Here is a 20,248-nt window from a genome sequence, read left to right on the forward strand (position 1 = left end):
TACCGTGAATGAGGAAGGAGCTGGCGAGTTTAAATTCCCTAGCCCCAGCCAGTCTCCCAGATGTGAAGGGAGGGAGTCGGGGAGAGGGCTCAAAGCCTGCAAACATTCGGGGCAGAAAGGTATAGAGATAAAATGTTCTCTTTCTGCGTCCAGTTTTGTGGTTTTGCTAACCGAAGGTCCTGCGTTGGGGCGCCTCTATGCCATTCAAGGCTCAGCTTCGATATCTAGCGTCTGGGGCTAGATATTTAGGACGGCCACTTTTAACAGACCTTACAGCCGGCTGGCTTTCTCCAAGTCTGAATACTTACCCGCCAGCTCGGTCCTTCCCAGCTCGAATCCCTCTAAATCTAGGACCCAGCAGCTGCCCGGCGGCCCTGGCTCCGCCTCTCCGCGCATCAGCGCCCGAGGATTGGCTCCGGGCAGCGCGGCACCGCCCCCGTTATGGCCGCTGTCCGCCGCCTAGGCTACTAAGTGGCTGCCAGGGTGCTGGTCTCGGCTCTCCCTCCCCGGCTGCTCGGTCCGCCGGCCCGTGGCGCATGGGTCGGCGAGGCGGGCCCCCATGCGCTCGGGCCATGGCGCGCCTGGGCGCTGTGCGCTCCCACTACTGCGCGCTTCTGCTGGCCGCAGCGCTGGCCGTCTGTGCCTTCTACTACCTCGGCTCGGGCCGGGAGACCTTCTCCAGCGCCACCAAGAGGCTGAAGGAGGCCCGCGCCGGGGCCCCTGCCGCGCCCACGCCGCCCGTGCCGGAGGTGGCGCGGGGCTCCGTGGCGCCGGCCCCGGGCGCCAAGGCCAAGAGCCTGGAGGGCGGCGTGGCCGGACCGGTGGACTATCACCTGCTGATGATGTTCACCAAGGCGGAACACAATGCCGCGCTGCAGGCCAAGGCCCGCGTCGCGCTCCGCTCCCTGCTGCGCCTCGCTAAGTTCGAGGCGCACGAGGTGCTTAACCTGCACTTCGTGAGCGAGGAGGCCAGCCGCGAGGTGGCCAAGGCCCTGCTTCGAGAGCTGCTGCCGCCCGCCGCCGGCTTCAAGTGCAAGGTGAGCGGGGCCGCGGCTGAGGGCTCCCGGTGGATGCCCACCACCGACCCCTCCCCCCGCCATTCTTCTCGCTTTGCCCGAAATGGGTGTTTGCTGTACGCCGGGGGCGACGTCCGGGGGGCGTGTCCGGGAGTCCGGTGCACTCGGCTGGTGCTGGAGTGGAGCCGTGGAGCCGGGGTGTCAACCGACTACCCCTGACCCGGTATCCCCCCATTAAGTCCCTGTTCCCTCTAGAATTGGCTCGCTCCCCTCTCTGGTAGCCTTGCAGGATTCAGCACTGTCTTCACTGTCTGTCTGCACTTCTTTTTATTCTACTCAGTCTTTGACTTTTTAGGTTGGACCAGGTCATTTGAAGGCACCAGTAGTCATTCTGTGCAGTCTGCTGGACAGGTCTTAGGTCGCTTGAATTGCTGAAATCGCAGTGACATTCTCATAGCTCTTATGGTATTTCGGTCAGAACTGTCTAAGCCCAAACCCAAACAGTGTGAACTACCTCATCCCCTCTCTGTCTTCTTCCCTACTCTCGAGGGTCACAAACCCATTTAGAGAAGCCACCGGTTCCTCTCAGGGAGGAAGAGAAAGCCCTAAGAGGTACAGATATGTATGATCTGGGGAGAGCACGACAGAGCTGGCCACCTTGTCCCAGGCGGGACCAAACTGCCTCCGTGGCAGCTCCCACATCTCCCCATCATCTCCCTTGATCTCCTGGCTCTGCTTGTCAGAGATACTGTTCCTGACTTAGTGTTAATTACTTCAGTCAAATTGCTAGCCTCATTTTGACCTAATGGTTGCACAGAGGGGATCCAAATTCTGATTTTTGGGTAGGACTACTAGGTGATCCTAAAGGATGAAGTCTGATGGTGGGAGAAGGAGCGGTGAGGCAAGAGTAATAATGTTCCATGTGTTTGTGCCCAGTGAGCGACAAGGGGAGCTGCTGCCAGGATCCTGTAGGGTTCCGGGGTCTTTGGTAGCTCTTTGTTACCTGTAGAATCAAGCCCCAGCTTCTAGGAGGGCTGTGTTGTGGGCCTAGCCCTCCTCTCCAACCTGGTTTCTTGTCCTCCTGTGTGCACCTTAGATCTTGACTGTGCTGAATGTGCCTTTACACAAGCTCTCTGCCCAGGATGTCCTTCCTTTCCTCCTGGACCCTTGGCTACTCTTTACTTAGCTTTCACCCCCCCCACCCCCACCCCGGGAATGTCCCTAGACTTGGGGACAATCTGTGCCCAGCCCTCCACAGCTTTTTGTTCCTGCTTCCCCCCCATAGCATACAAGGTCTATGTCCTGCCCAGAACAAATGAGCCTGTCTGGAGCTCACCGTAATCAGGGAAGGGCACTTGGGCCATGGACTTCATGCTGTAGGAGGCCAAGAATTCAGGTCCTTGGGACCTACTGTCTGATCTGGGGTTTTTCACTCTGGGGCCCATCCCGGTTTACCTAATTGGGATCTCAGGGTGACACCTGGCAACTTGTCCCACGTGATCCCTAGGACTTTAATGCTTGAGAAATTCTGTGTTGGTTCAAGGGAGAAAGCCAAAAGCCTGTGATCAAAGGGCTGTTCTGGGCAGAGCTGGGATTTGACCGTGTCTCCAAACCCCACCCTGAAGGCCAGCATTGTCATCTTTTCACTTTACAGAGTCAGAGGAAGCAGACTTCCAGATCTTTACCTGTCCCCTTATCTCGAGCTCCAGCCACAGCTTCTTGTGCACTCAGGGCTTTCCAGCTTCCAGGCCTTTGCTATGTTGTGCTGCGGTCTGTGCACAGAGGCGCGTTTGGGTGCACAGAGGTAGTTCACACTGTTTGGCCATCTTCAGATGTCATTCCCTCTTTGGAGCCTCCCGGGGAGCCCCCATCTGCAAGGCACGTCTTCCTCTCATACCCTGGTGCTATGAGTGTATCAGGTCTTATCTCCCATCCCTGTGCATGATGCCTGGTGCATATTCAGCGCCAGAAATATTGGCTTTAGGGCCAGGCTCCCATCGTGGTGTCTGCGTTTCATTCTCCCTCCCTCTGCTGTGCTCAGTTCTGACAGCCACAGGTCATCAAGGCCTGGAAGCAGCTGCGGATGACCTGAGGGAATTGATGCCACCTGTGTTGAGGCATCACAAATGAGGGTGGGGGGGGGGAGCTTTGTAGCCAGATGGCTGTGGTCAGATAAGAGTTTAACAGTGTCAGAGTAAAATTGTTCCTGTTACTTTTGAGTTCACATTTTATGAGTCTGTTTTCTGTTTGTGATAAACGGTGCTCTTTTCTTCTTTAAATGTATGGTCCTAAAAGGTTTGCTTCATTTTATTGGGCATCTTAGTTCTTCCTCAGGTTTGGAATATTCCTGAAAGGAATGCTTCTTCTGGCATCGTTTCACATAGGCTTTTCCCTCTGCCTGGAGTACCCCTGCCCCCACCCCCACCCTGGCCCCTCTCCCTAAATTCTGCTTTCAGGTCTCAGTGTAAATGTTATTTCCTTGGTAAACCTTCCTGAGCACCCGTTACACACTCTCATAGCACCAAGTACTTTTACTTGGTAACATTTATCATTGTTGTAATTATATAATTATTGGATGAATTATTTGTCTACCTTTCAAGACAAAGTAGACAAAGGGCATGGACACTGACTTAAGTGTTTTATCCCCAGCACTGAACATCATGCCTTACATATGGGAGTGCAGGTTTTTTTTTTTAATTTTTATTTATTTATTTATTTATAATTTTTTTTTTTTAACGTTTATTTATTTTTGAGACAGAGACAGAGCATGAACAGGGGAGGAGCAGAGAGAGAGGGAGGCACAGAATCCGAAGCAGGCTCCAGGCTCCGAGCTGTCAGCACAGAGCCCGACGCGGGGCTCGAACTCACAGACCTTGAGATCATGACCTGAGCCGAAGTCGGACGCTCAACCGACCAAGCCACCCAGGCGCCCCTTTATTTATTGTTTTGAGAGCGAGAGAGAAAGAGCAAGCAGTGGAGGGGCAGAGAGAGGGAGGCAGAGGATCCAAAGCAGGCTCTGTGCTGACAAAGAGCCCGATGTGGGGCTCGAACTTGTGAACCATGAGATCATGACCTGAGCCAAAGTCATACGCTTAACCGACTGAGCCACCCAGGCACCCTGGAGTGCTCTTTTAAAAAAACATTTATATTAGAGAAAGAGAGAGAGAGAGTGAGTGTGCACACATGCATGTGTGCATGGGAGGAACAGAGAGTGAGGGAGACAGAGAATCCCAAGCAGGCCCCATACTGTCAGCACAGAGCCCAACTTGGGGCTCAATCTCACAAACTGTGGGATCATGACTGGAGCCGGAATCAATAATCAGACACCCAACTGATTGAGCTACCTAGGTGCCTCTGGGAGTGCATTTTATACTGAGAATTGTCCTTTTGGTATTAATTAAGAAGAAGGAAACTGTAGAAATTCTCACCCTGGCTGCATCAGGCCTGGGACCTTTAAGAGCATATAACGTAAGGGTGAGGAGACTTGCCCAAGGCCACTTGGGGGGTTACTGACCTGGCTAGGACTAGACCCATGTCCTGGGCCACTGTCTCTCCCTTTGTGGCATGTTTCCTCTTTAAGTAGCACTTTATCTTCTAGCAGGTAAGGTGATAAGGACAGTTCACTCCTAGGGGGAGTTGCCTTGAAGTATGTTAGAACATCTTGGGGACAGGAAGGCAGCTCCTTGCCTACCCAACTATCTGGAGACAGCCTCCACCCTCAGGGTGCGCTCTTGGACTCCACCACGTCTGTAAGATGCAGAGCAGAGCTACAGTGAGCCAGCATGGAAATGTTCTCCACCCGGAGGTCTCTTCTAAGGCCATTTTCAAGTGAAACAGAAATACCTTTTAGCTGAGATGGTTGCAGAAATAGATCACAGAACATTATTAGTGGCCTTATATTTTGGGTAATTAAATATTAGCTAAAAAACCATTCACTTAACCAGAAAAATCTTGTGTCGGTGATTATTATTTTATTTTAGAGAGAGCACAAGTTGGGGAGAGGGGCAGAGGGGGAGAGAGAGAGAGAGAGAGAGAGAGAGAGAGAGAGAGAGAGAGAGAATCTTAAGCAGGCTTTACTCTCAGTGTGGAGCCTGATGCGGGGCTCAATTCCATGATCCTGGGATCATGACCTGAGCCAAAGTCAAGAGTCAGATGCTAAACTGACTGAGCCACCCAGCTGTCCCCTTGTTTCGATTATTACTGAAAGTCTTTCTAAACCTAGTTTGTCTCCTAACAGTATGGAAGTCCGTCATCTGTTCACGTATTTAATAAGCATCCAAACCCACTGTGTTCCAAGGTCAGGTTAGCTGCTGCTTCTGGCCTGTGTAACAGCTCCATGGACTGACTGCATCACAGTCAACCTGGGCATGCTTATTAAAAATTCAGGATCCTGGGGGCGCCTGGGTGGCTCCGTTGGTTAAGTGTCTTGACTCTTAATTTCTGCTCAGGTCATGATCTCACAGTTTGTGAGTTTGAGCCCTGCGTTGGGCATGGAGCATGCTTAGGACTCTCTCTCTTTCCCTCTCTCTCTCTCTGCCCCTCCCCACTCGTGGTCTCTCTCTCTTTCTCTCAAAATAAATAAGAAAAAGAAAGGTTCAGAAGCCTGGGCGCTGTCCCAGCCTGTGGGTCAGAATCTCCTGGGTGGGCCTGGGAATCCGAGTTTGTATAGAGCTGCAGAGGCAGGCATGGGAGTCACTGCTGTAAGGGATGGAGGAGCGCTTGGGCCGTCCTGTCCAGCTTTCTTAGCCAGGTCAGGTATGTTCTCTATGACGCCTGGCACATAGGCATTCAGGAAACATTTGGCTGAACAGCTCTCTGTCATCCAGGCTGTCCTAGTTCTGCTGGCCTGGGAAGGACTGCTACATTCATCTTGTGAAAATGCTTTTATGGTGTGACTTCCCCTCAGAACCTCCTGACTCCTGGCGAACTGTCATCTCAGGCTTCTCCAAATTCTAGACCTACTGCAGCTGACTTCGGCTTCCTTGCCCAGCCCTTCCTCCCTAGGCTGGGGGAAAAGCTGTCCCTTCACATGGGGTTTTGCTCACTCTGCTTCTGAGCCATCTGTTGCCTCATTCCATTTGTCAGGAGGAATCCTGCTCTTCTAAAACTTAGGTCAAGACTTACCTTTCTCATAAGCCTTCCTTGCCATATTGAGTTTGATAGAATATGCCAGAAACCCCAAATTTTTCTGGCTTCAGCAAGATTGAGCCTTATTTCTCATCTGAATGGAAGTTCAGAGCTAGCCTTTCCTGGTGGCGTGGAGGCTTCATGAAGTCATCAGTGTCCTAGGCTCCTTGCAGCTCCCTGTTTCACTGTCACTGGGGAGTGGCCCTTGTCCTTTTGGGCCAGGATGGCTGCTACCGCTTTAGCCATCACATCTGTATTGTGGTAGCAGGATGGAGGGAGAATCAAAGAGTGCTCAGTTAAAAATAGGGGTCCAGTTAATAGGAAGGAGAGGAGAGCAGGTTTCAGGGTAGACAACCAGCCATCCCTGTCCCACCCCTCAGGAGCCCACCTTGGGCATCACCAAGCACGTGTTATCCATGGGACCCTGGGTTCACAGCTATGGGGACACAGACATGGGTCAGGCACAGCCCCTGCCATCCAGGAACCCACATCACTTAGTGTCACATTTACATACAGCTTATCTTGCTGTAAAACTCAGCAGGTTGGACAGGAGATGGTCCTGAGGGAGTGAGCTCTGAGTTCCAGCCCCAGCTGGCCAGTTACTAGCTGGGTGACGGTGGGTAATCCCCCGAAGCTTCCTGTGTAAGTGAGGCTCACACACCCACCTCCCATGTAGCAGTGAAGATGAGATGCTGCCATTCTGTAGAGCACTTAGCCCAGTACTGCTTTGTCTCTTGCTACGGGGGCAGTCTCCTAGCACGGTCCCACTCTGCTGACTTCTGGGGAGATCACCACAGTGAGCAGGCCCCAGAGCTCCTGGCATCACTCAGCACCGACAGGACCCATGGTCATCTGCTCCTTTCTCTGTGGGGTGGCCAGCTCCCCGCAGAGGCCTGGCGGGGCTCACCAGTATTGCTCACAGTACTGCTGCTTTGTGGTGTTTCTCCTGCTCTGTCACTGTGTCATCACTCAGATGGTAGCCGCCCAGGAAGGCCTTCCCAAAACCCCTTTTCTAACGCAGCCTCACCTGAGCCCTCATTATCTTTCCCGTCACCTGCTTTGTAGCACCTCCTCATTTGTTCATTCACTCAACAGATGCTGAGCGCTTATCCTGTGCCTGTGACCAGTGGGAACGGAACAGAGTTTCTGCCCTGGTGGAGCTTACATTCTGGGGTTGTGGGGGAGGTGTGGGAGAGAGACTTGAAACAAAAAATCAAGTACATACAGAGCCAGTCAGTGAGAAGTTTAGAGAAGGTAAAGGGCATGGGGAGTGTACGTGTCGGGGGTGGGCAGATGGCTGTTTGGTATAGGTGGTCAGGAAGGGCCCTGCCAATGAGGTGACGTTTGAGCAGGGACTGAGGGAAGTGAGCATGTGGACCTTTGGACATCTAAAAGGGAGAACTCTAGGCAGGGAAAACTGCACGTGGGAGTGTGCTCCTCGTGTTTGAGAAAATAACAATCATCACTTATTCGCAGGCTACCTCTCCCTGCTAGAATATAACCTCCAGGAGGGCAGGGACATCACTTACTTTCTTCATTGATGGAGGTTGGCAGGAACCCGGTCAGTGCCACTCCTGCCTGCTTCTGGCCCAAGTTGGAGGTGATAGACTTGGACAGGCAGCCTGCTAACCTGCAACACAAGAATCAGACAAACTTCTGGAGGGACAGGCATCCCTGGACAGCCACTGGCCTCCCTGCGGGGATGGGCAGGCTCTCCGCAGGTAATTCCAGAAGAGGGGAGAGGAAGGGGCCAGGGCAGGCATGCCTTCCAAACTCACCCATCAGATCAGTTTCTTCTCTTGCCTGAAGGGAGGTGTTAGTGTTCACGGTGGAGAGCAAGAGGCAAGGAGTGCAGAAGACATGAACCAGTGGGAACAGAGGTGCTCCCTCTGTCCTCCGTCACCGTTATCTTCTTAGCACAGCTCCTGGCACATTCAAAGCGCTCAGTAAATATTCACAGTTGATGGACTGATGGCTGTGTTAGTCAAACCCAGGAAATCCTACCAGAGTTCTCCGTGATCTGCCCCTCTCCTGTAAATCCCATCTTCCTCAGCATGAGGCTGGGTTGCTCAGTCCCCAGATGACAAGTTAGGAATAAGAAGCCACGTGCTTTCTGCACTTAAAGCACTTGTTGGATTCCAGGAGGAGTGAATGTTGAGGACTAGGGTGGCTGGACAGAGGCTCTTTGCACACATGGGGGCATTTCCAGGGTTTCTGCATGAGCAAAACTGAGTGGCTTTGAAAAGATGAGCACCTCAGCCCCTAGCCGGGGCTGGAAAGAAGCGTTAAGACCTCCGTGCTGGCTGTCGTACTGAGGAAGCTGTTGACAAACAGGTGACACTGAAATGCAGCTTCTCCGGCCTGCCAGAGTAGTGGGCACCTTGCATTGGAATAAAGCGTGAATAAGTTAGACAGTCTGGGAAGGAGGTGATTGGAAAAACGCGTCCTGAAATGAGAGGCTCTTTGGAAAGGTAGGATAAGGGGCACCTGGTGGCTCAGTCAGTTAAGTGTCCAATTCTTGATTTTGGCTCAGGTCATGACCTCACAGTTCATGAGTTGGAGCCCCCCGTTGGGCTCTGTGCTGACAGTGCAGAGCCTGCGTGGGATTCTGTCTCTGCCTCTCCCCTGCTCACGTGTGGGTGTGAGCACGAGCACTTTCTCTTTCTCTCAAAACAAACAAACAAACAAACAAAGATTGGCTGACATTTTATACTATAGAATTTAGAGAACAATGTTATCTACCAAACACACTTACTAGTGGAAGTCTTCTAAATTAGAATATGTTCATGAAATAACTAGTATTTTGTGTATCAATGCATGCTTCTCATGAAAAACTTCAGTCATTGATCTGTAAGGAATGTGGTATTATCGTATCCTATACAATAGACTCTGATAATTTCACAGATAATAACACCGATATGTTAAAATGAGAAGGCAAAACCCATATCATAGGTCAGGGATCATCCTCTAGATGAATCACACTGATATATGGGTGATTGGTAAATGCTCTGAGGGCCTCAGTGTGCAAATGGAACGTTCAGGCTTTGGACATCAGTAATTCCTCACTGTGTTCTGTTTTCTGTTCCCATAGATCATTTCTCAAAAGACAGATAACCACATTTTTTTTTTTTTTGCAATTAAATGGAGATAGAATTTACATGCCATAAACCTCACCCCTTTAAAATAGTTCAGTGGTTTTTAATATTCATACGATTGTTCAGCCATGACCACTAATTCCAGAACATTTTCATCACCCCCAAAAGAAGCCCTGTACCAATTAACAGTCACTCCCCGTTCCCCTTTTTATCTCGCACTGGCAAGCATGAAACCGCTTTCTAGTTCTATAAATTTGCCTGTTCTGAACATTTCATAATAATGGACTCATTCGGCGTGTGACCTTCTGTATCTGGCTTCTTTCACTTAGCACGTATCAGTACACCATCCTTTTTTATGGTTGAATAATATTCCGTTGTATGGACAGGCCACATTTATCCGTTCATTAATTGAGGGACATTTGGGTGGTTTCCCCTTTTTGGCTATTGTGAATAATTCTGCTGTCAACATTTGTTTATCAGTTTTTGTGTGTATGTATGAGTATATACTCAGGCATGGAATGCCTAGGTCATATGTTAACCTTTGAGGAAATGCTAGACTGTTTTCCAAAGCGGCTACACCATTCTTCATTCCTACCAGCAGGGTATGAGGGTTCCAGTTTCTCCACATCCTCACCAGCACTTGCTGTCTTTTTTTGGTTAATATTTATTTATTTTGAGAGTAGCGTGGGGGTGCATGAGTTGGGAGGGGCAGAGAGAGAGGAGAGAATCCCAAGCAGGCTCCACATTCACAGTGTGGAGCCTGACATGAGGCTCGATCTCACGAACGGGGAGATCATGACCTGAGCCAAAATCAAGAGTCAGAACTCAACCAAATGAGCTACCCAGGCACCCCTTGTCTGTCTTTCTGATCATAGCCATTCTCAATGTTGTTAAGTAGCATCCCGTTTTGGTTTTGATTTGCATTTTCCTAATGACTAATGGTGAGATGATTATATATTGATAAGGACAACTGTGTAAATGTATTTGGTATTTTTCCTATGTGTTTACCAAAATGCATTTTACAAGAAAGACCAGGTGTCTTGACTCTCCCCTCCCCACCTGGAAAGATGTTATAGCATCTCTGGAAACGCTTATATTCTGAAGCATACAGTTTAGAAATTTCCAATGTGTATAGTAATGTTGTCCCTAAAATCAATGAGGTGGTGTTACTCGTATGAAGACTTGATTAGGAGAATAATTGTAACATTTGTTCAGCGCTTTAGCATATATAAAAATGCTTTTACAAACGTCTCACTTGAGCCTTACAGGGGAGGAGCCCCCGAGGCTGATAGGTCAACTGACTTACCTGAGGTCTCAAACAAAGTCTTGGGGCTGGACTGTGTGACATGCTTTAGGGAGGGGTTGATGCCCACAAGAGTGGGAGCCAGTGAGGGCTGGGCCATAGCCCACCTTGAAATCTGTATCGTCCCCCTGCCCGGAGGCCCCAATTACATCAAACTGAACAAAGACCGAGCTTGTAACTCTCCCTTGCCTTCCCAGAACACTGCAGAACCACCAAGTTTTGGAACTGGAAGGAAACTCCGAACCTCTGGGTACAGTGCCGTCCCAGTGAGCTGGCAGACCTGGGGTGGAGCAGGCAATGACTTATTCAGTGCCACACAGAGCTGGGGTTAGAATCAGCCCTGGCCCTTCTGTCTTCTGTTTGGGCATCAGTGTAATCAGCAGCCTCTGCTCCCTTTTGGGAGAGCGGGTTGAGAGCCAGCTCACCCTAACCCCCACCCCCGGCAGAGCTTGCCAGGTGCTGGGCCTGTCTGTGTTCACCCATTCCAAATGGGCCTCCCTGCACCGTGTCCCCACGGATCTTTCTGGCTGGGGAGGGGAGGCCAGAGTCCTGCTGGTTGTTGGGGGCTAGCTTTCCAGCAGCCTTGTACCTGAGAGGGACTAAGGGGTCAGTCCTAGGGGAGCTGTATCCCTGGAGTGAACCCATGTGGTGTGTGCATTGCTTGGGGGTATGTGCTGGATGGAGGGAGCTCCGGCGCTAGAATAAGTGCGTAGGTCTCCAGGCCAGGAGGTCAGGAGGCTGGAGTAGCTACAGGAGTGCAGCCCACACTGGGCCCCCAGCCACCCCTGCCTGTCCTGGCCCTGTTCCTGAGACCCAGTAAGGGGGCAGCTGCTCACCTGCCCAGCAGGGTCCCCTCCCAGGCCCGAGGAGCCGCGTGTGGCTCTCCGTGTGGCCACTGGAGGGCGCCCCTGCCTCGTGTTTGCTTGGCTGGGCCCGGTGCCGCGCGGGAGCCGCCCGCCCGCACTGCTCTCCCACCACGGAAGCCTGGGGCGCACGCAGAGCTGTTTTTGTTCTTTCACCACAAGCGTCCCGCCCTCTCCCCCCAGGTTTTAGAAAGGAAGATTGAAATGAAAGGGAGTCTGCCTGGCGATCGTGGGCAGTCATTTCCTTCCTGTGCCCTGTGTAAACCAGCTTTGATGAGGCCGTTTGAAAAAGGTAGATGAAACAGAAGCTGGATGGTTGCATCCGGATGGAGAAGACATCAGTGCTTCCTGGCGTCGCAGTCCGAGGGACCCGTGTGGATGGGGGCGGTGGTGGCCAGGTGTCTGCGCATCACCAGCCTCCTCCGGCCTGCCCTTGTCCCCACCAAGTGACCCTCAGCTGGGCCCTGCCCACAGCCTCTTAGCTTCCCGGGGTGCATCCACCCGGGATCCACATCACACCTAGCATGGATGGGCCCTCTGGGAGAAGCGGGGCGGCCTGCCCCTTAGGGGAAAGAGCAGTCCCTCTTTCCCACCTGGAGCTCCTGAGAGATCCTTGTGCTCTGTCTGTGCCCCAGGTATCCTGCTTGGCCCGCGGTGGAAAGTTGGGGGAGTGGTGGGAGTCTCCAGTCTTGCCACGCAGACTTGGTGGGGTGAGGGGCATGATCCTCCTGGTGGGGCAGTCACTGTGTCCCTATTGCTTGACTGTGTGGAGCAGGGCTTTTCACTGGAGGCAGTGCTGTGTACCCATCCCTGTTTTAGGTGCTTGTTCTGAGCAGCAGAGCCAGGCCCCGTCAGCTGGCACAAAGCCTGCTGTTAACATAATGTGCTTTAAATTGAAGCCATTTATTTTATTTATTGGGGTGATTACTGTTAAGCAGCCTCATGAAGTGATCCTCCTGCTGGTGGGACAGAGGCTGGAGGGAGCCTGGAGGCTGGCCTCTGTTGCCTGCGCTGGTCCGGCCAGCCTGGGAGCACACTTTCCGCCTCTGGCCTCCTCTTCCTCTCCTCACTGGAGCTCATCACCACTTCTGCCCCCAGCAGAGTCTGTACTGTGCCAGCCAGGGCAGGAGCACATGGCTTGGAGCCCAAGACCTGTGTTCCAACGGAGTCTGTGACATTTGGGAACAGCGGGGCCCCAGATATAATCCCCTGACCTCTTTCCCCTCAGACATGATCTTACAGGTGGCTGTGAGATAAAATGAGGCAGCTGGAGGCCTGGCCTGCAGCAGGTGGCTGGGTAATAAATGGTGACTGCTACTAATGGTTCCTAAGTAGTGTGTTGGGAGGAGGGACTCTTCCCTCATCACTTTAGAAGGCCCAATGCTTACTGATTCAGTTGGAGGGCAGTGGAACTGGCTTGCAAAACCGCATTCTGCCCATGTTTATTTCATGATGTCTTAGTCTGTTGGGGCTGCTGTAGCAAAATATTACAGATTGGGTGGCTTAAAAACAAAGGAGATATTTATTTCTCACAGTTTTGGAGGCTGGAAGTCCAAGACCAGGGTACCAGCAAGGTGCCAGCAAAGGCCTTCTTCTGGGTTGTAGACTGCCAGCTTCTTGCTGTGCCCTCACATGGGGTCTGTTTTCTAAGAGCACTAATCCCATTCGTGAGGGCTCCACCCCCCTGACCTAAGCAACTCCCCCAAGGCCCCACCTTCAAACACCATCGCACTGGGATTTAGGATTTCAACATAGGAATTTGGGGCAGGGGCATAAACATTCAGACTATAGCACAGGGTGTCCTCATGTTCTTTTGAGTCTTCTTCAGTTTCCCAGACTACAGTGTTCTCTTTTTCTCTGATCCTCCCCTCCAACCCCCAACTGCTCTTAACAATGCACTGTGTATGCCCCACTGAAAACACTGGATACTTGCCTCATTTGGTGTTCAGTTGTGCCCTTGCTTTCTCTTTTCTGCTGGGAGGATGAGGCCCCAGTCTTCATCTTTCCCTTCCCCAGTGTGCCTAGCACATGCCTGGCTCTGGGCAGAGGCTCAGCAAATGCCTGCTTGATTTGGCCTGTGTTCTGGAGTGGGTGCTGTTGTTTCCTGTTACAATGATGAAGCTGGAGCCTGCCCTTTATAGTCTTTGTGTAGGCAACATGGATGACCCTCCTGTGTCTTTTGAGGGATGGAGTCTTCTCTGTGAATGTTCCTTTCTAGAAGTTTCTAGAAGGTTCCATCTCAAACTTGTTTATAGTAAACTATAAACAAGCATTATTCAGATTTGTTTATCTCTTTTTAATGGTGTTTGATTTGTTTTCATGGTCTGATTGCACACAGTAATTGTTCATAAAGTTTTTGAGAATTCTGTCAAATAATAAGTATAAGTGATTTATTTTACTTTATTTTATTTTATTTTTTTAATTTTTTTTAACATTTATTTATTTTTGAGACAGAGAGAGACAGAGCATGAATGGGGGAGGGGCAGAGAGAGAGGGAGACACAGAATCGGAAGCAGGCTCCAGGCTCTGAGCCATCAGCCCAGAGCCCGACGCGGGGCTCGAACTCACGGACTATGAGATTGTGACCTGAGCTGAAGTCGGACGCTTAACCGACTGAGCCACCCAGGCTCCCCTAAGTGATTTTGAAAAGCCAGGCTACTGGAGAGACCTACCTATCCCCAGAACTTGCTCATATCCCTCTTTCCCACCCATCCCTCCTAGCAGGGTCTTGGGCCTTACCGTTTGTGGCTCATACTCCATTGAGTGTTGTGCGGGGCCCTTGCTCTTGCCAGATCATAATGGTAGTCTGGGATGTAGTTCTGTGAAACCTGCCCAGATGGCCAGGCTCTTTGAGTCCTGGTCAGTGTGGGAGTCTGAGGGGCTTTGTAGGCTTTGGCAGATGGACAAGTGGATTAGTCATTGTTTGAAAAACCTGTGCAGGATTAGGCATAGTGCAAGCTTTGCTCAGGGTGCCCCAGACCACCTGATGTCTGGGGGGCAGGAAGACACAGGGCAGGGGACTCCTGGTGTGCCTGAGACTGGCCTTGTGAGGATGTAGGGTCTGTCTGTGGCAGTCAGGGAGCTTTGGGGGTGGGCATGCATAGTAAGTTCCCCATCTTACAGAGGGGGAAACTGAGGCAGCTGGGGCAATAGACTGGCCTTGTCTCTTGTACCTGGCAGGAGAGTCATGACCAGAAGGAGAAGGGCCATCTGGCTGAGTGAGTGCTTGGCTTTCTGGCTGGTTGGCGGTGGTCAGACATAGCGTGGGCAATCAGGACTCCAGAACAGTCAGAAGGAGCCACAGAGCCTGGCCTGGCCTTCTCTGACAGTGCTCTACCTTACTCAGTTGTCCAGAGTTTTGGTCCACCCTGAGCCGTTCATGCCCCTGAGACTCTGCTCAGTCACTTCCCCTCCTGGAACGCTCATCCCTCCCTTCTTTATCTGCTTAGCTTTTTACTCTTCGAGATTAAGCTCTGGTGGACTCCAGCCGTGTGGGAAGCCAGTCCTGACCATCTCTATGTTGGCCCTTCTCCTCTGAGCTCCCACTGTTCTGAAATCGGCCCCTCTGCAAGCTCCTGGAGGCCAGGGCTGTGTCTTCCTTCATTCTGTGTTTCCAGGATGTAGTGTAGCCCAGGGCTCAGGGTAGAGTGAGGCTGCACAAGTTTGTTGAACTGGAGGAGGTAATTTGCCGGCATACTTGTGCACCGAAGTACAAATGCAGGCTGTGAGGCTGTCTCCTGGGGCCTCTGGGAAGTGAGGAGTGGGCTGCTGGGCGTCCGTGTTCCTCTCCAACATTCTGTCAGCACGTGTCTGGCCAACATTTGGAGTCCTTGGCCATCTATGGAAGCCTCTTGATTTAAAGAAGCCTTCCTTGTGCCTTTTATTATAAGTTCTCCAGACAGGAAGTTGTCCAACCTGAGACCAGCTGGGAAGAGCCAGGTGTGTGTTGGAGATTCTTTTTGGGTTTCAGAACTATCTCCCTTGTATTACTAAGAAGAGATACTGATGCTGGTCTAGGGGAGGTGGAAGGGGCTTGGCTTGTGTTTCTGTCCTGGGGTTTTACTTACCTCTTGCACCTTATGCAGGTAGAGAGGGTAGGGCTGCTGTGGCCTCTTGATCTGCCCAGAGCCCCCAGCTGGTAGGTGGTACCTGGGGCCGACACTTTGAGCTGAGGTGTGGTGGGCAGAGTCCTGCCCAGGTATCATGTTCCTGGGTTCTAGTGCTCTCTCTGACCCTGGATGCCATTGACAAGGCCTTTCAGTGTCTCTGAGCCTCAGTGTCTCATCTGTAAGATGGGGAGGGACGTTTCAGCCCTGAATAATATTCCATGGCTGTCTCCCTGGCATGTGGAAACTGGGTGCTAGAAATTACAAAGGAACAAGGTCCTTCCTAGACCTTTTCTGAGTGCGAGGGTAAGAGATCGGGGGTGGGTCTTAAAGCCACGGTTCACCTCTTTCTGGGGTAGTTCCTGGAATGGCTCTGACCAGGTCCTCCTTGCTGACTCTTCCCTCCCTCTCTGGGAGACACTGGTTCATATCTCGGCCTCTACCCCTGGCTTGGAGTGTGGAGTCATGCAAACTCTCTCAGACATTTACCATTGTCATTGTTGATAGCAGCCATTGCCACAATGTTGTCATTTAAGTGACAGGGGCCGTGCCAAATTCTCCCCTCCCTCTATTTAATCCTCAGAGTGATCAGACCTGTGAGGAGGGAGGTATTCTCCCCTAGGCAGAGGTTTCACAGATCCTGAGCCCGAAGAGGGTTTAGTAGCTTGCTCACAGCCATACAGCTAAAGGGGCTGAGCAGTCTTTCTGCCTCTTAAGCACTCTGCCTTAGTGCCTGTGATGTCTGTTTATTTTGGTGGGTCATTCTATCTCTGAAAGGGAGTGCTCCGTGAGGGCTGGGGATCCCAGGAGGCCTGGTGCCCCGTGCTTGCTGCCTGCTGGGGCCTCTTCCCCTTGTCAGTAGGTCGGGGGCCCACTGGGTGGCTTGCGAAGGGCAGGGGAACCTCAGAGCCTGTGTGGGGCAGATCTCCTCCCTCCTCCAGGTTCTGCCTATAGAACCAGCTGGGAGCCTCTGTGAGCATGTAGGTCTCAGAGGACCATGATGCTTGGAACCCCACCTCCCTGGTTTGGCCGCAAGTCAGCGGAGGTCAGCGCTGGAGAGAACTAGACAGGTTGTGTAGTCCTGTCCCTTCATGTAACCTATGAGGAAACCGGGGCCCAGAGAGGCCAAGCGACTTGCTCAGGGCCGGAACCCAGGTCTCCTGCCCCTGCCTTCCTTTTTTTGTGTTTCTGAAGCCAGTCCTGGATTGTGCTGGTCTCCGTATGCCTGTTTGTCTTCTGTTTTTGTTCGTAGCCCGACCGATTTTTCGGGCCTCGCCCACCCTGCCCCTGCACATGTCTGTGTGTCGTTTACACAGACTGGCTTTGCTTCACACCCCACTGAGCAGCCGCTCCGCGGTGAAGCTGAGTGGGTCTCCTTGGGTGCAGGCCCCAGAGCCGGGGGGCTGGTGTAAGGAATCCCACTGCCGTCTCCTGCGGGGTCTGCACCCCGTCAACCCCAGTCCTGCTGTGTCTGTCATGAGGATCTCTGGGGGTCAGGGAGCGGGCTCTCCATTACATAAGCTGATCCGCATGGCACACAGTAGGCGCTCAGGGTACTTCTTTTTCCGCTCTTTTGCTGCCCAGCTTGCCTTTAAGGTGCAGCTCAAGCACCCCACCTGCAGAGCCCATTCTCTCTGAAGGCCTCGTGTGCAGTGCTGGTGAAGCTGCCACATGGGAAGCCTCAAGGGTGCAGTGCATGTCTGCTCCCCCTCCCAATACAGCCTGGCGGGGGGGTGGGCGGGCATGCGTTTCTTGAATGAGTATGGGGCTGACTGTGGATGGGTCAGGATCCCTCAAGGAGGCAGTGGGTAGCTGTTTGCCTTCTCTGAACTCCTTCCTTACCTGCACCTGCCTCAAAATGTTGTGGGGATGGAATTAAAGGATCTGTCTGTGCCCAGCACATACTAGATGTCTTCTGTGGGCCTTGGGCATGGCTGCCCTATTCCCCATGAGTCCTATCCAGGTCTGTGTCCTGACCTCCAGCAGCCAGACCCTGCCTGGGTCCACCCCTCGAATGCCATCTCATGTGCCTGCACTGCTGGTCTGCATCTGCTCTGCTCAGCCAGTGTCACAGGTCAGATCCGGCTGTAGGTGGCCACACCCAAGTTGGCTGCATGGACGCTCAGGTTTGTCTCCTAAAAGGGCAAGTTTGGCACAGAGATCCTCTGGCCCACGTACTTTATTGTATCCTGTGTACATGCCAAGTAAGAGCAGGATGGTCACTGAGCCCAGTGGGGTTACACCCTGCGGTCCCCAGTTTCCTCCCAGTGGAAAAGGAACAAGCTTTCTGCTCAAGAGAATGGCTCCTGGAGAGGAGACAGTGATTTGGAAATACCCCAGGAGGGAAGTGGACCAGTGCCCTGTGATTGTCATTTTGGCGGGACTTTGGTCTTGGGTCCCTGGGAATGGAGCGCTGGAGAACTGGCAATCCTTGGTCAGCCACTGCTGACATCTGAGTCATAGCCAAAATCTCAGGTCCCTGATCACCCACTGGGGTCCAGCTGTGCCTGTGGAAAGGCAAGGGGCAATGGCTGGGCATGTGGGCTGCCCCCTGGCAGCGTGGTCACACAGTGCCCAGCCTCAGGGAGACTGGTCACCCTGAGGTCTACCATGGAGTCTCCTGGTGTGAGCTGATGGCAGGCACCACTGTGAGTTGTCTGAGAGCATCATTTCTAAGTGTGCCGGTTTAAAACTCAACTCAGCTAGTGACTCCCTTCATTAGTGAAGAGCAAACAGCTAAACAGTTAATTGAGGTTAGTGGGCAGTATTTGCGGAGGACATAAGATGTTTCTGGAGGTTGATTCCGTTTACTTCTTCAGACTCATGGAACAGCTTTTGCTTTGATCAGAAACGTGCGCAACTGAAGTTATGAACTAATCTGGCTCGCTCAGAAAGTTGTTAGACTGTGAGAACAAATGCAATATGAAAACATTTCTCTTTACCTAAAGCAAAAGCTGTGTCTCAAGCAGCTGGCTCTGGGAGATGAAATACGATGACCCTGCTGCTTAACCTCTTGGTTTCCGGAGCTGTTGACTCCCGAGCCCTTTTCTGTGACATGTGTAGCATCTGGAATGGATTTATGGAAATCTTTGCGGGGCTTGCTATAGCCTGGAATTACGGAAGGGGATTCTTACCGCCCCACGAGAGCATTCCGTTCGAGGAATCTGCATGGTCCCTGGGCCGTGGGTTGTGGGGGGAGAGAGTAAGCGGGTTAGGGGGAGAGAGTAGGCGGGTTGTGGGGAGAGAGTGGGTGGGTTGGCAGGGAGAGAGTAGGTGGGTTGGGGGGAGAGAGTGGGTGGGTTGGGGGGGGAGAGAGTAGGTGGGTTGGGGGCAGAGAGTGGGTGAGTTGCAGGGGTGAGAGTAGGCGGGTTGGGGGGAGAGAGTGGGTGGGTTGCAGGGGTGAGAGTAGGCGGGTTCGGGGGAGAGAGTGGGTGGGTTGGGGGGACAGAGTGGGTGGGTTGCGGGGGAGAGAGTGGGCAGGTTGGGGGGAGAGAGTGGGTGGGTTGGGGGGACAGAGTGGGTGGGTTGCGGGGGAGAGAGTGGGCAGGTTGGGGGGAGAGAGTGGGTGGGTTGGGGGGACAGAGTGGGTGGGTTGGGGGGGGCGGAGAGTGGGCAGGTGGGAGCAAGGAGCTGACGCCACTGAGAGCCCTTCATGACCTGCTTCTGTGAGAGTATAAAACTATGCCTCTAATTCTAATAAACCATCTTTATTCTTCCATGTTGCCTTTGAGTCTTGCCCACCCACAGGCATACTTTTGGTACAGCTGGGACATTTGGTTGCTCAGTTCACTTACTGTGGGACCCACACGTGATGGTGCAGCTCAAGAATGTTTTCCCATCTTTCTGTCTTATCTCGTGTTTATTGTTTGTCTGGTTGTAGTGCATTATTATATTTCTCTTGTAAACTGTTTTGGGAGTTTCTGATTTTTCGCACTCTAAATATGCCACAGAGAACATCTCTGTGTGTGTGGTGTTTTCCTTCTTTTGAATTGTTCCCTGGAGTTCTTCCTTGACTCTCTGTAAGGAATACCTCATGGCCCAGAGTGGGTCCTGTGCCCATAAGTTCTATCTGAAAATCAGGACCCAGCAGTAACGTTCCTCAGTTGCCCACTCTGTTGGCTTTCTATCCTACAGAGTTTTTCAGCTAATTTACATTTTGCAACCCTGCTTTCTTTCCTCTTTGTATTCTTCTATTTTTTAGTATTTCATTTTTTTATACATTGAAAATTTATGACGCATCAAAACAGAGAAAAATCCAGAAAAAGTGTAACAGATTATGTTTATACTATATGGGTTAAATAGGTGCTAACATTTTGCTATGTTTGCTTCAGATTCTTTTTTATTAAGAAATAAAATATAGCTCTAGTTTAAAGCCCACTCCTATTTCTTCCCCATCCTACCCCTCCAGAGGTGTTCATTAGCATACATGAGAAGGTGGTGAGCTTTGTGGAATTTGTGATTTTGTACTTTTGCCACATATATATGTGTCCCCAAAAATGTGTATGTGTATTTTTTATTGCTTTCTATATTTTAAACAGTTATAAACATACTCTCTATATGTCCTTTTGATATTTCTCTTTTTCATTCAGTGTATGGTTTCGGGATTTATCCAAGTTGATACGCATGGGTCTTGTTCATGCACTTTGACTGCTGTGTAGGATTTCCTTATGGGCAGACCCGTTTCTCCATCTTCCTGCTAGAGGTGGCTGGCTTCTTCCCTTTTTGTCACCCCAGACCT

At 51.7% G+C, this 20,248-nt stretch overlaps 1 protein-coding gene across 1 annotated transcript in view; it reads left to right on the forward strand.

Annotated features, from left to right (window-relative positions):
- The first annotated feature begins 411 nt into the window (after positions 1 to 411).
- XXYLT1 (xyloside xylosyltransferase 1) overlaps positions 412 to 20,248 on the forward strand; it is a 169,886-nt gene continuing 150,049 nt past the window's right edge. The window contains exon 1 of the mRNA XM_045502545.1: positions 412 to 1,037. Coding sequence (XP_045358501.1) covers positions 537 to 1,037 — 501 coding nt within the window. The 5' untranslated portion in view covers positions 412 to 536. The remainder of the gene's footprint in view (positions 1,038 to 20,248) is intronic.

This window comes from Leopardus geoffroyi, chromosome C2 (assembly GCF_018350155.1).
Source record: "Leopardus geoffroyi isolate Oge1 chromosome C2, O.geoffroyi_Oge1_pat1.0, whole genome shotgun sequence".
In the NCBI taxonomy this organism is placed as follows: domain Eukaryota; kingdom Metazoa; phylum Chordata; class Mammalia; order Carnivora; family Felidae; genus Leopardus; species Leopardus geoffroyi.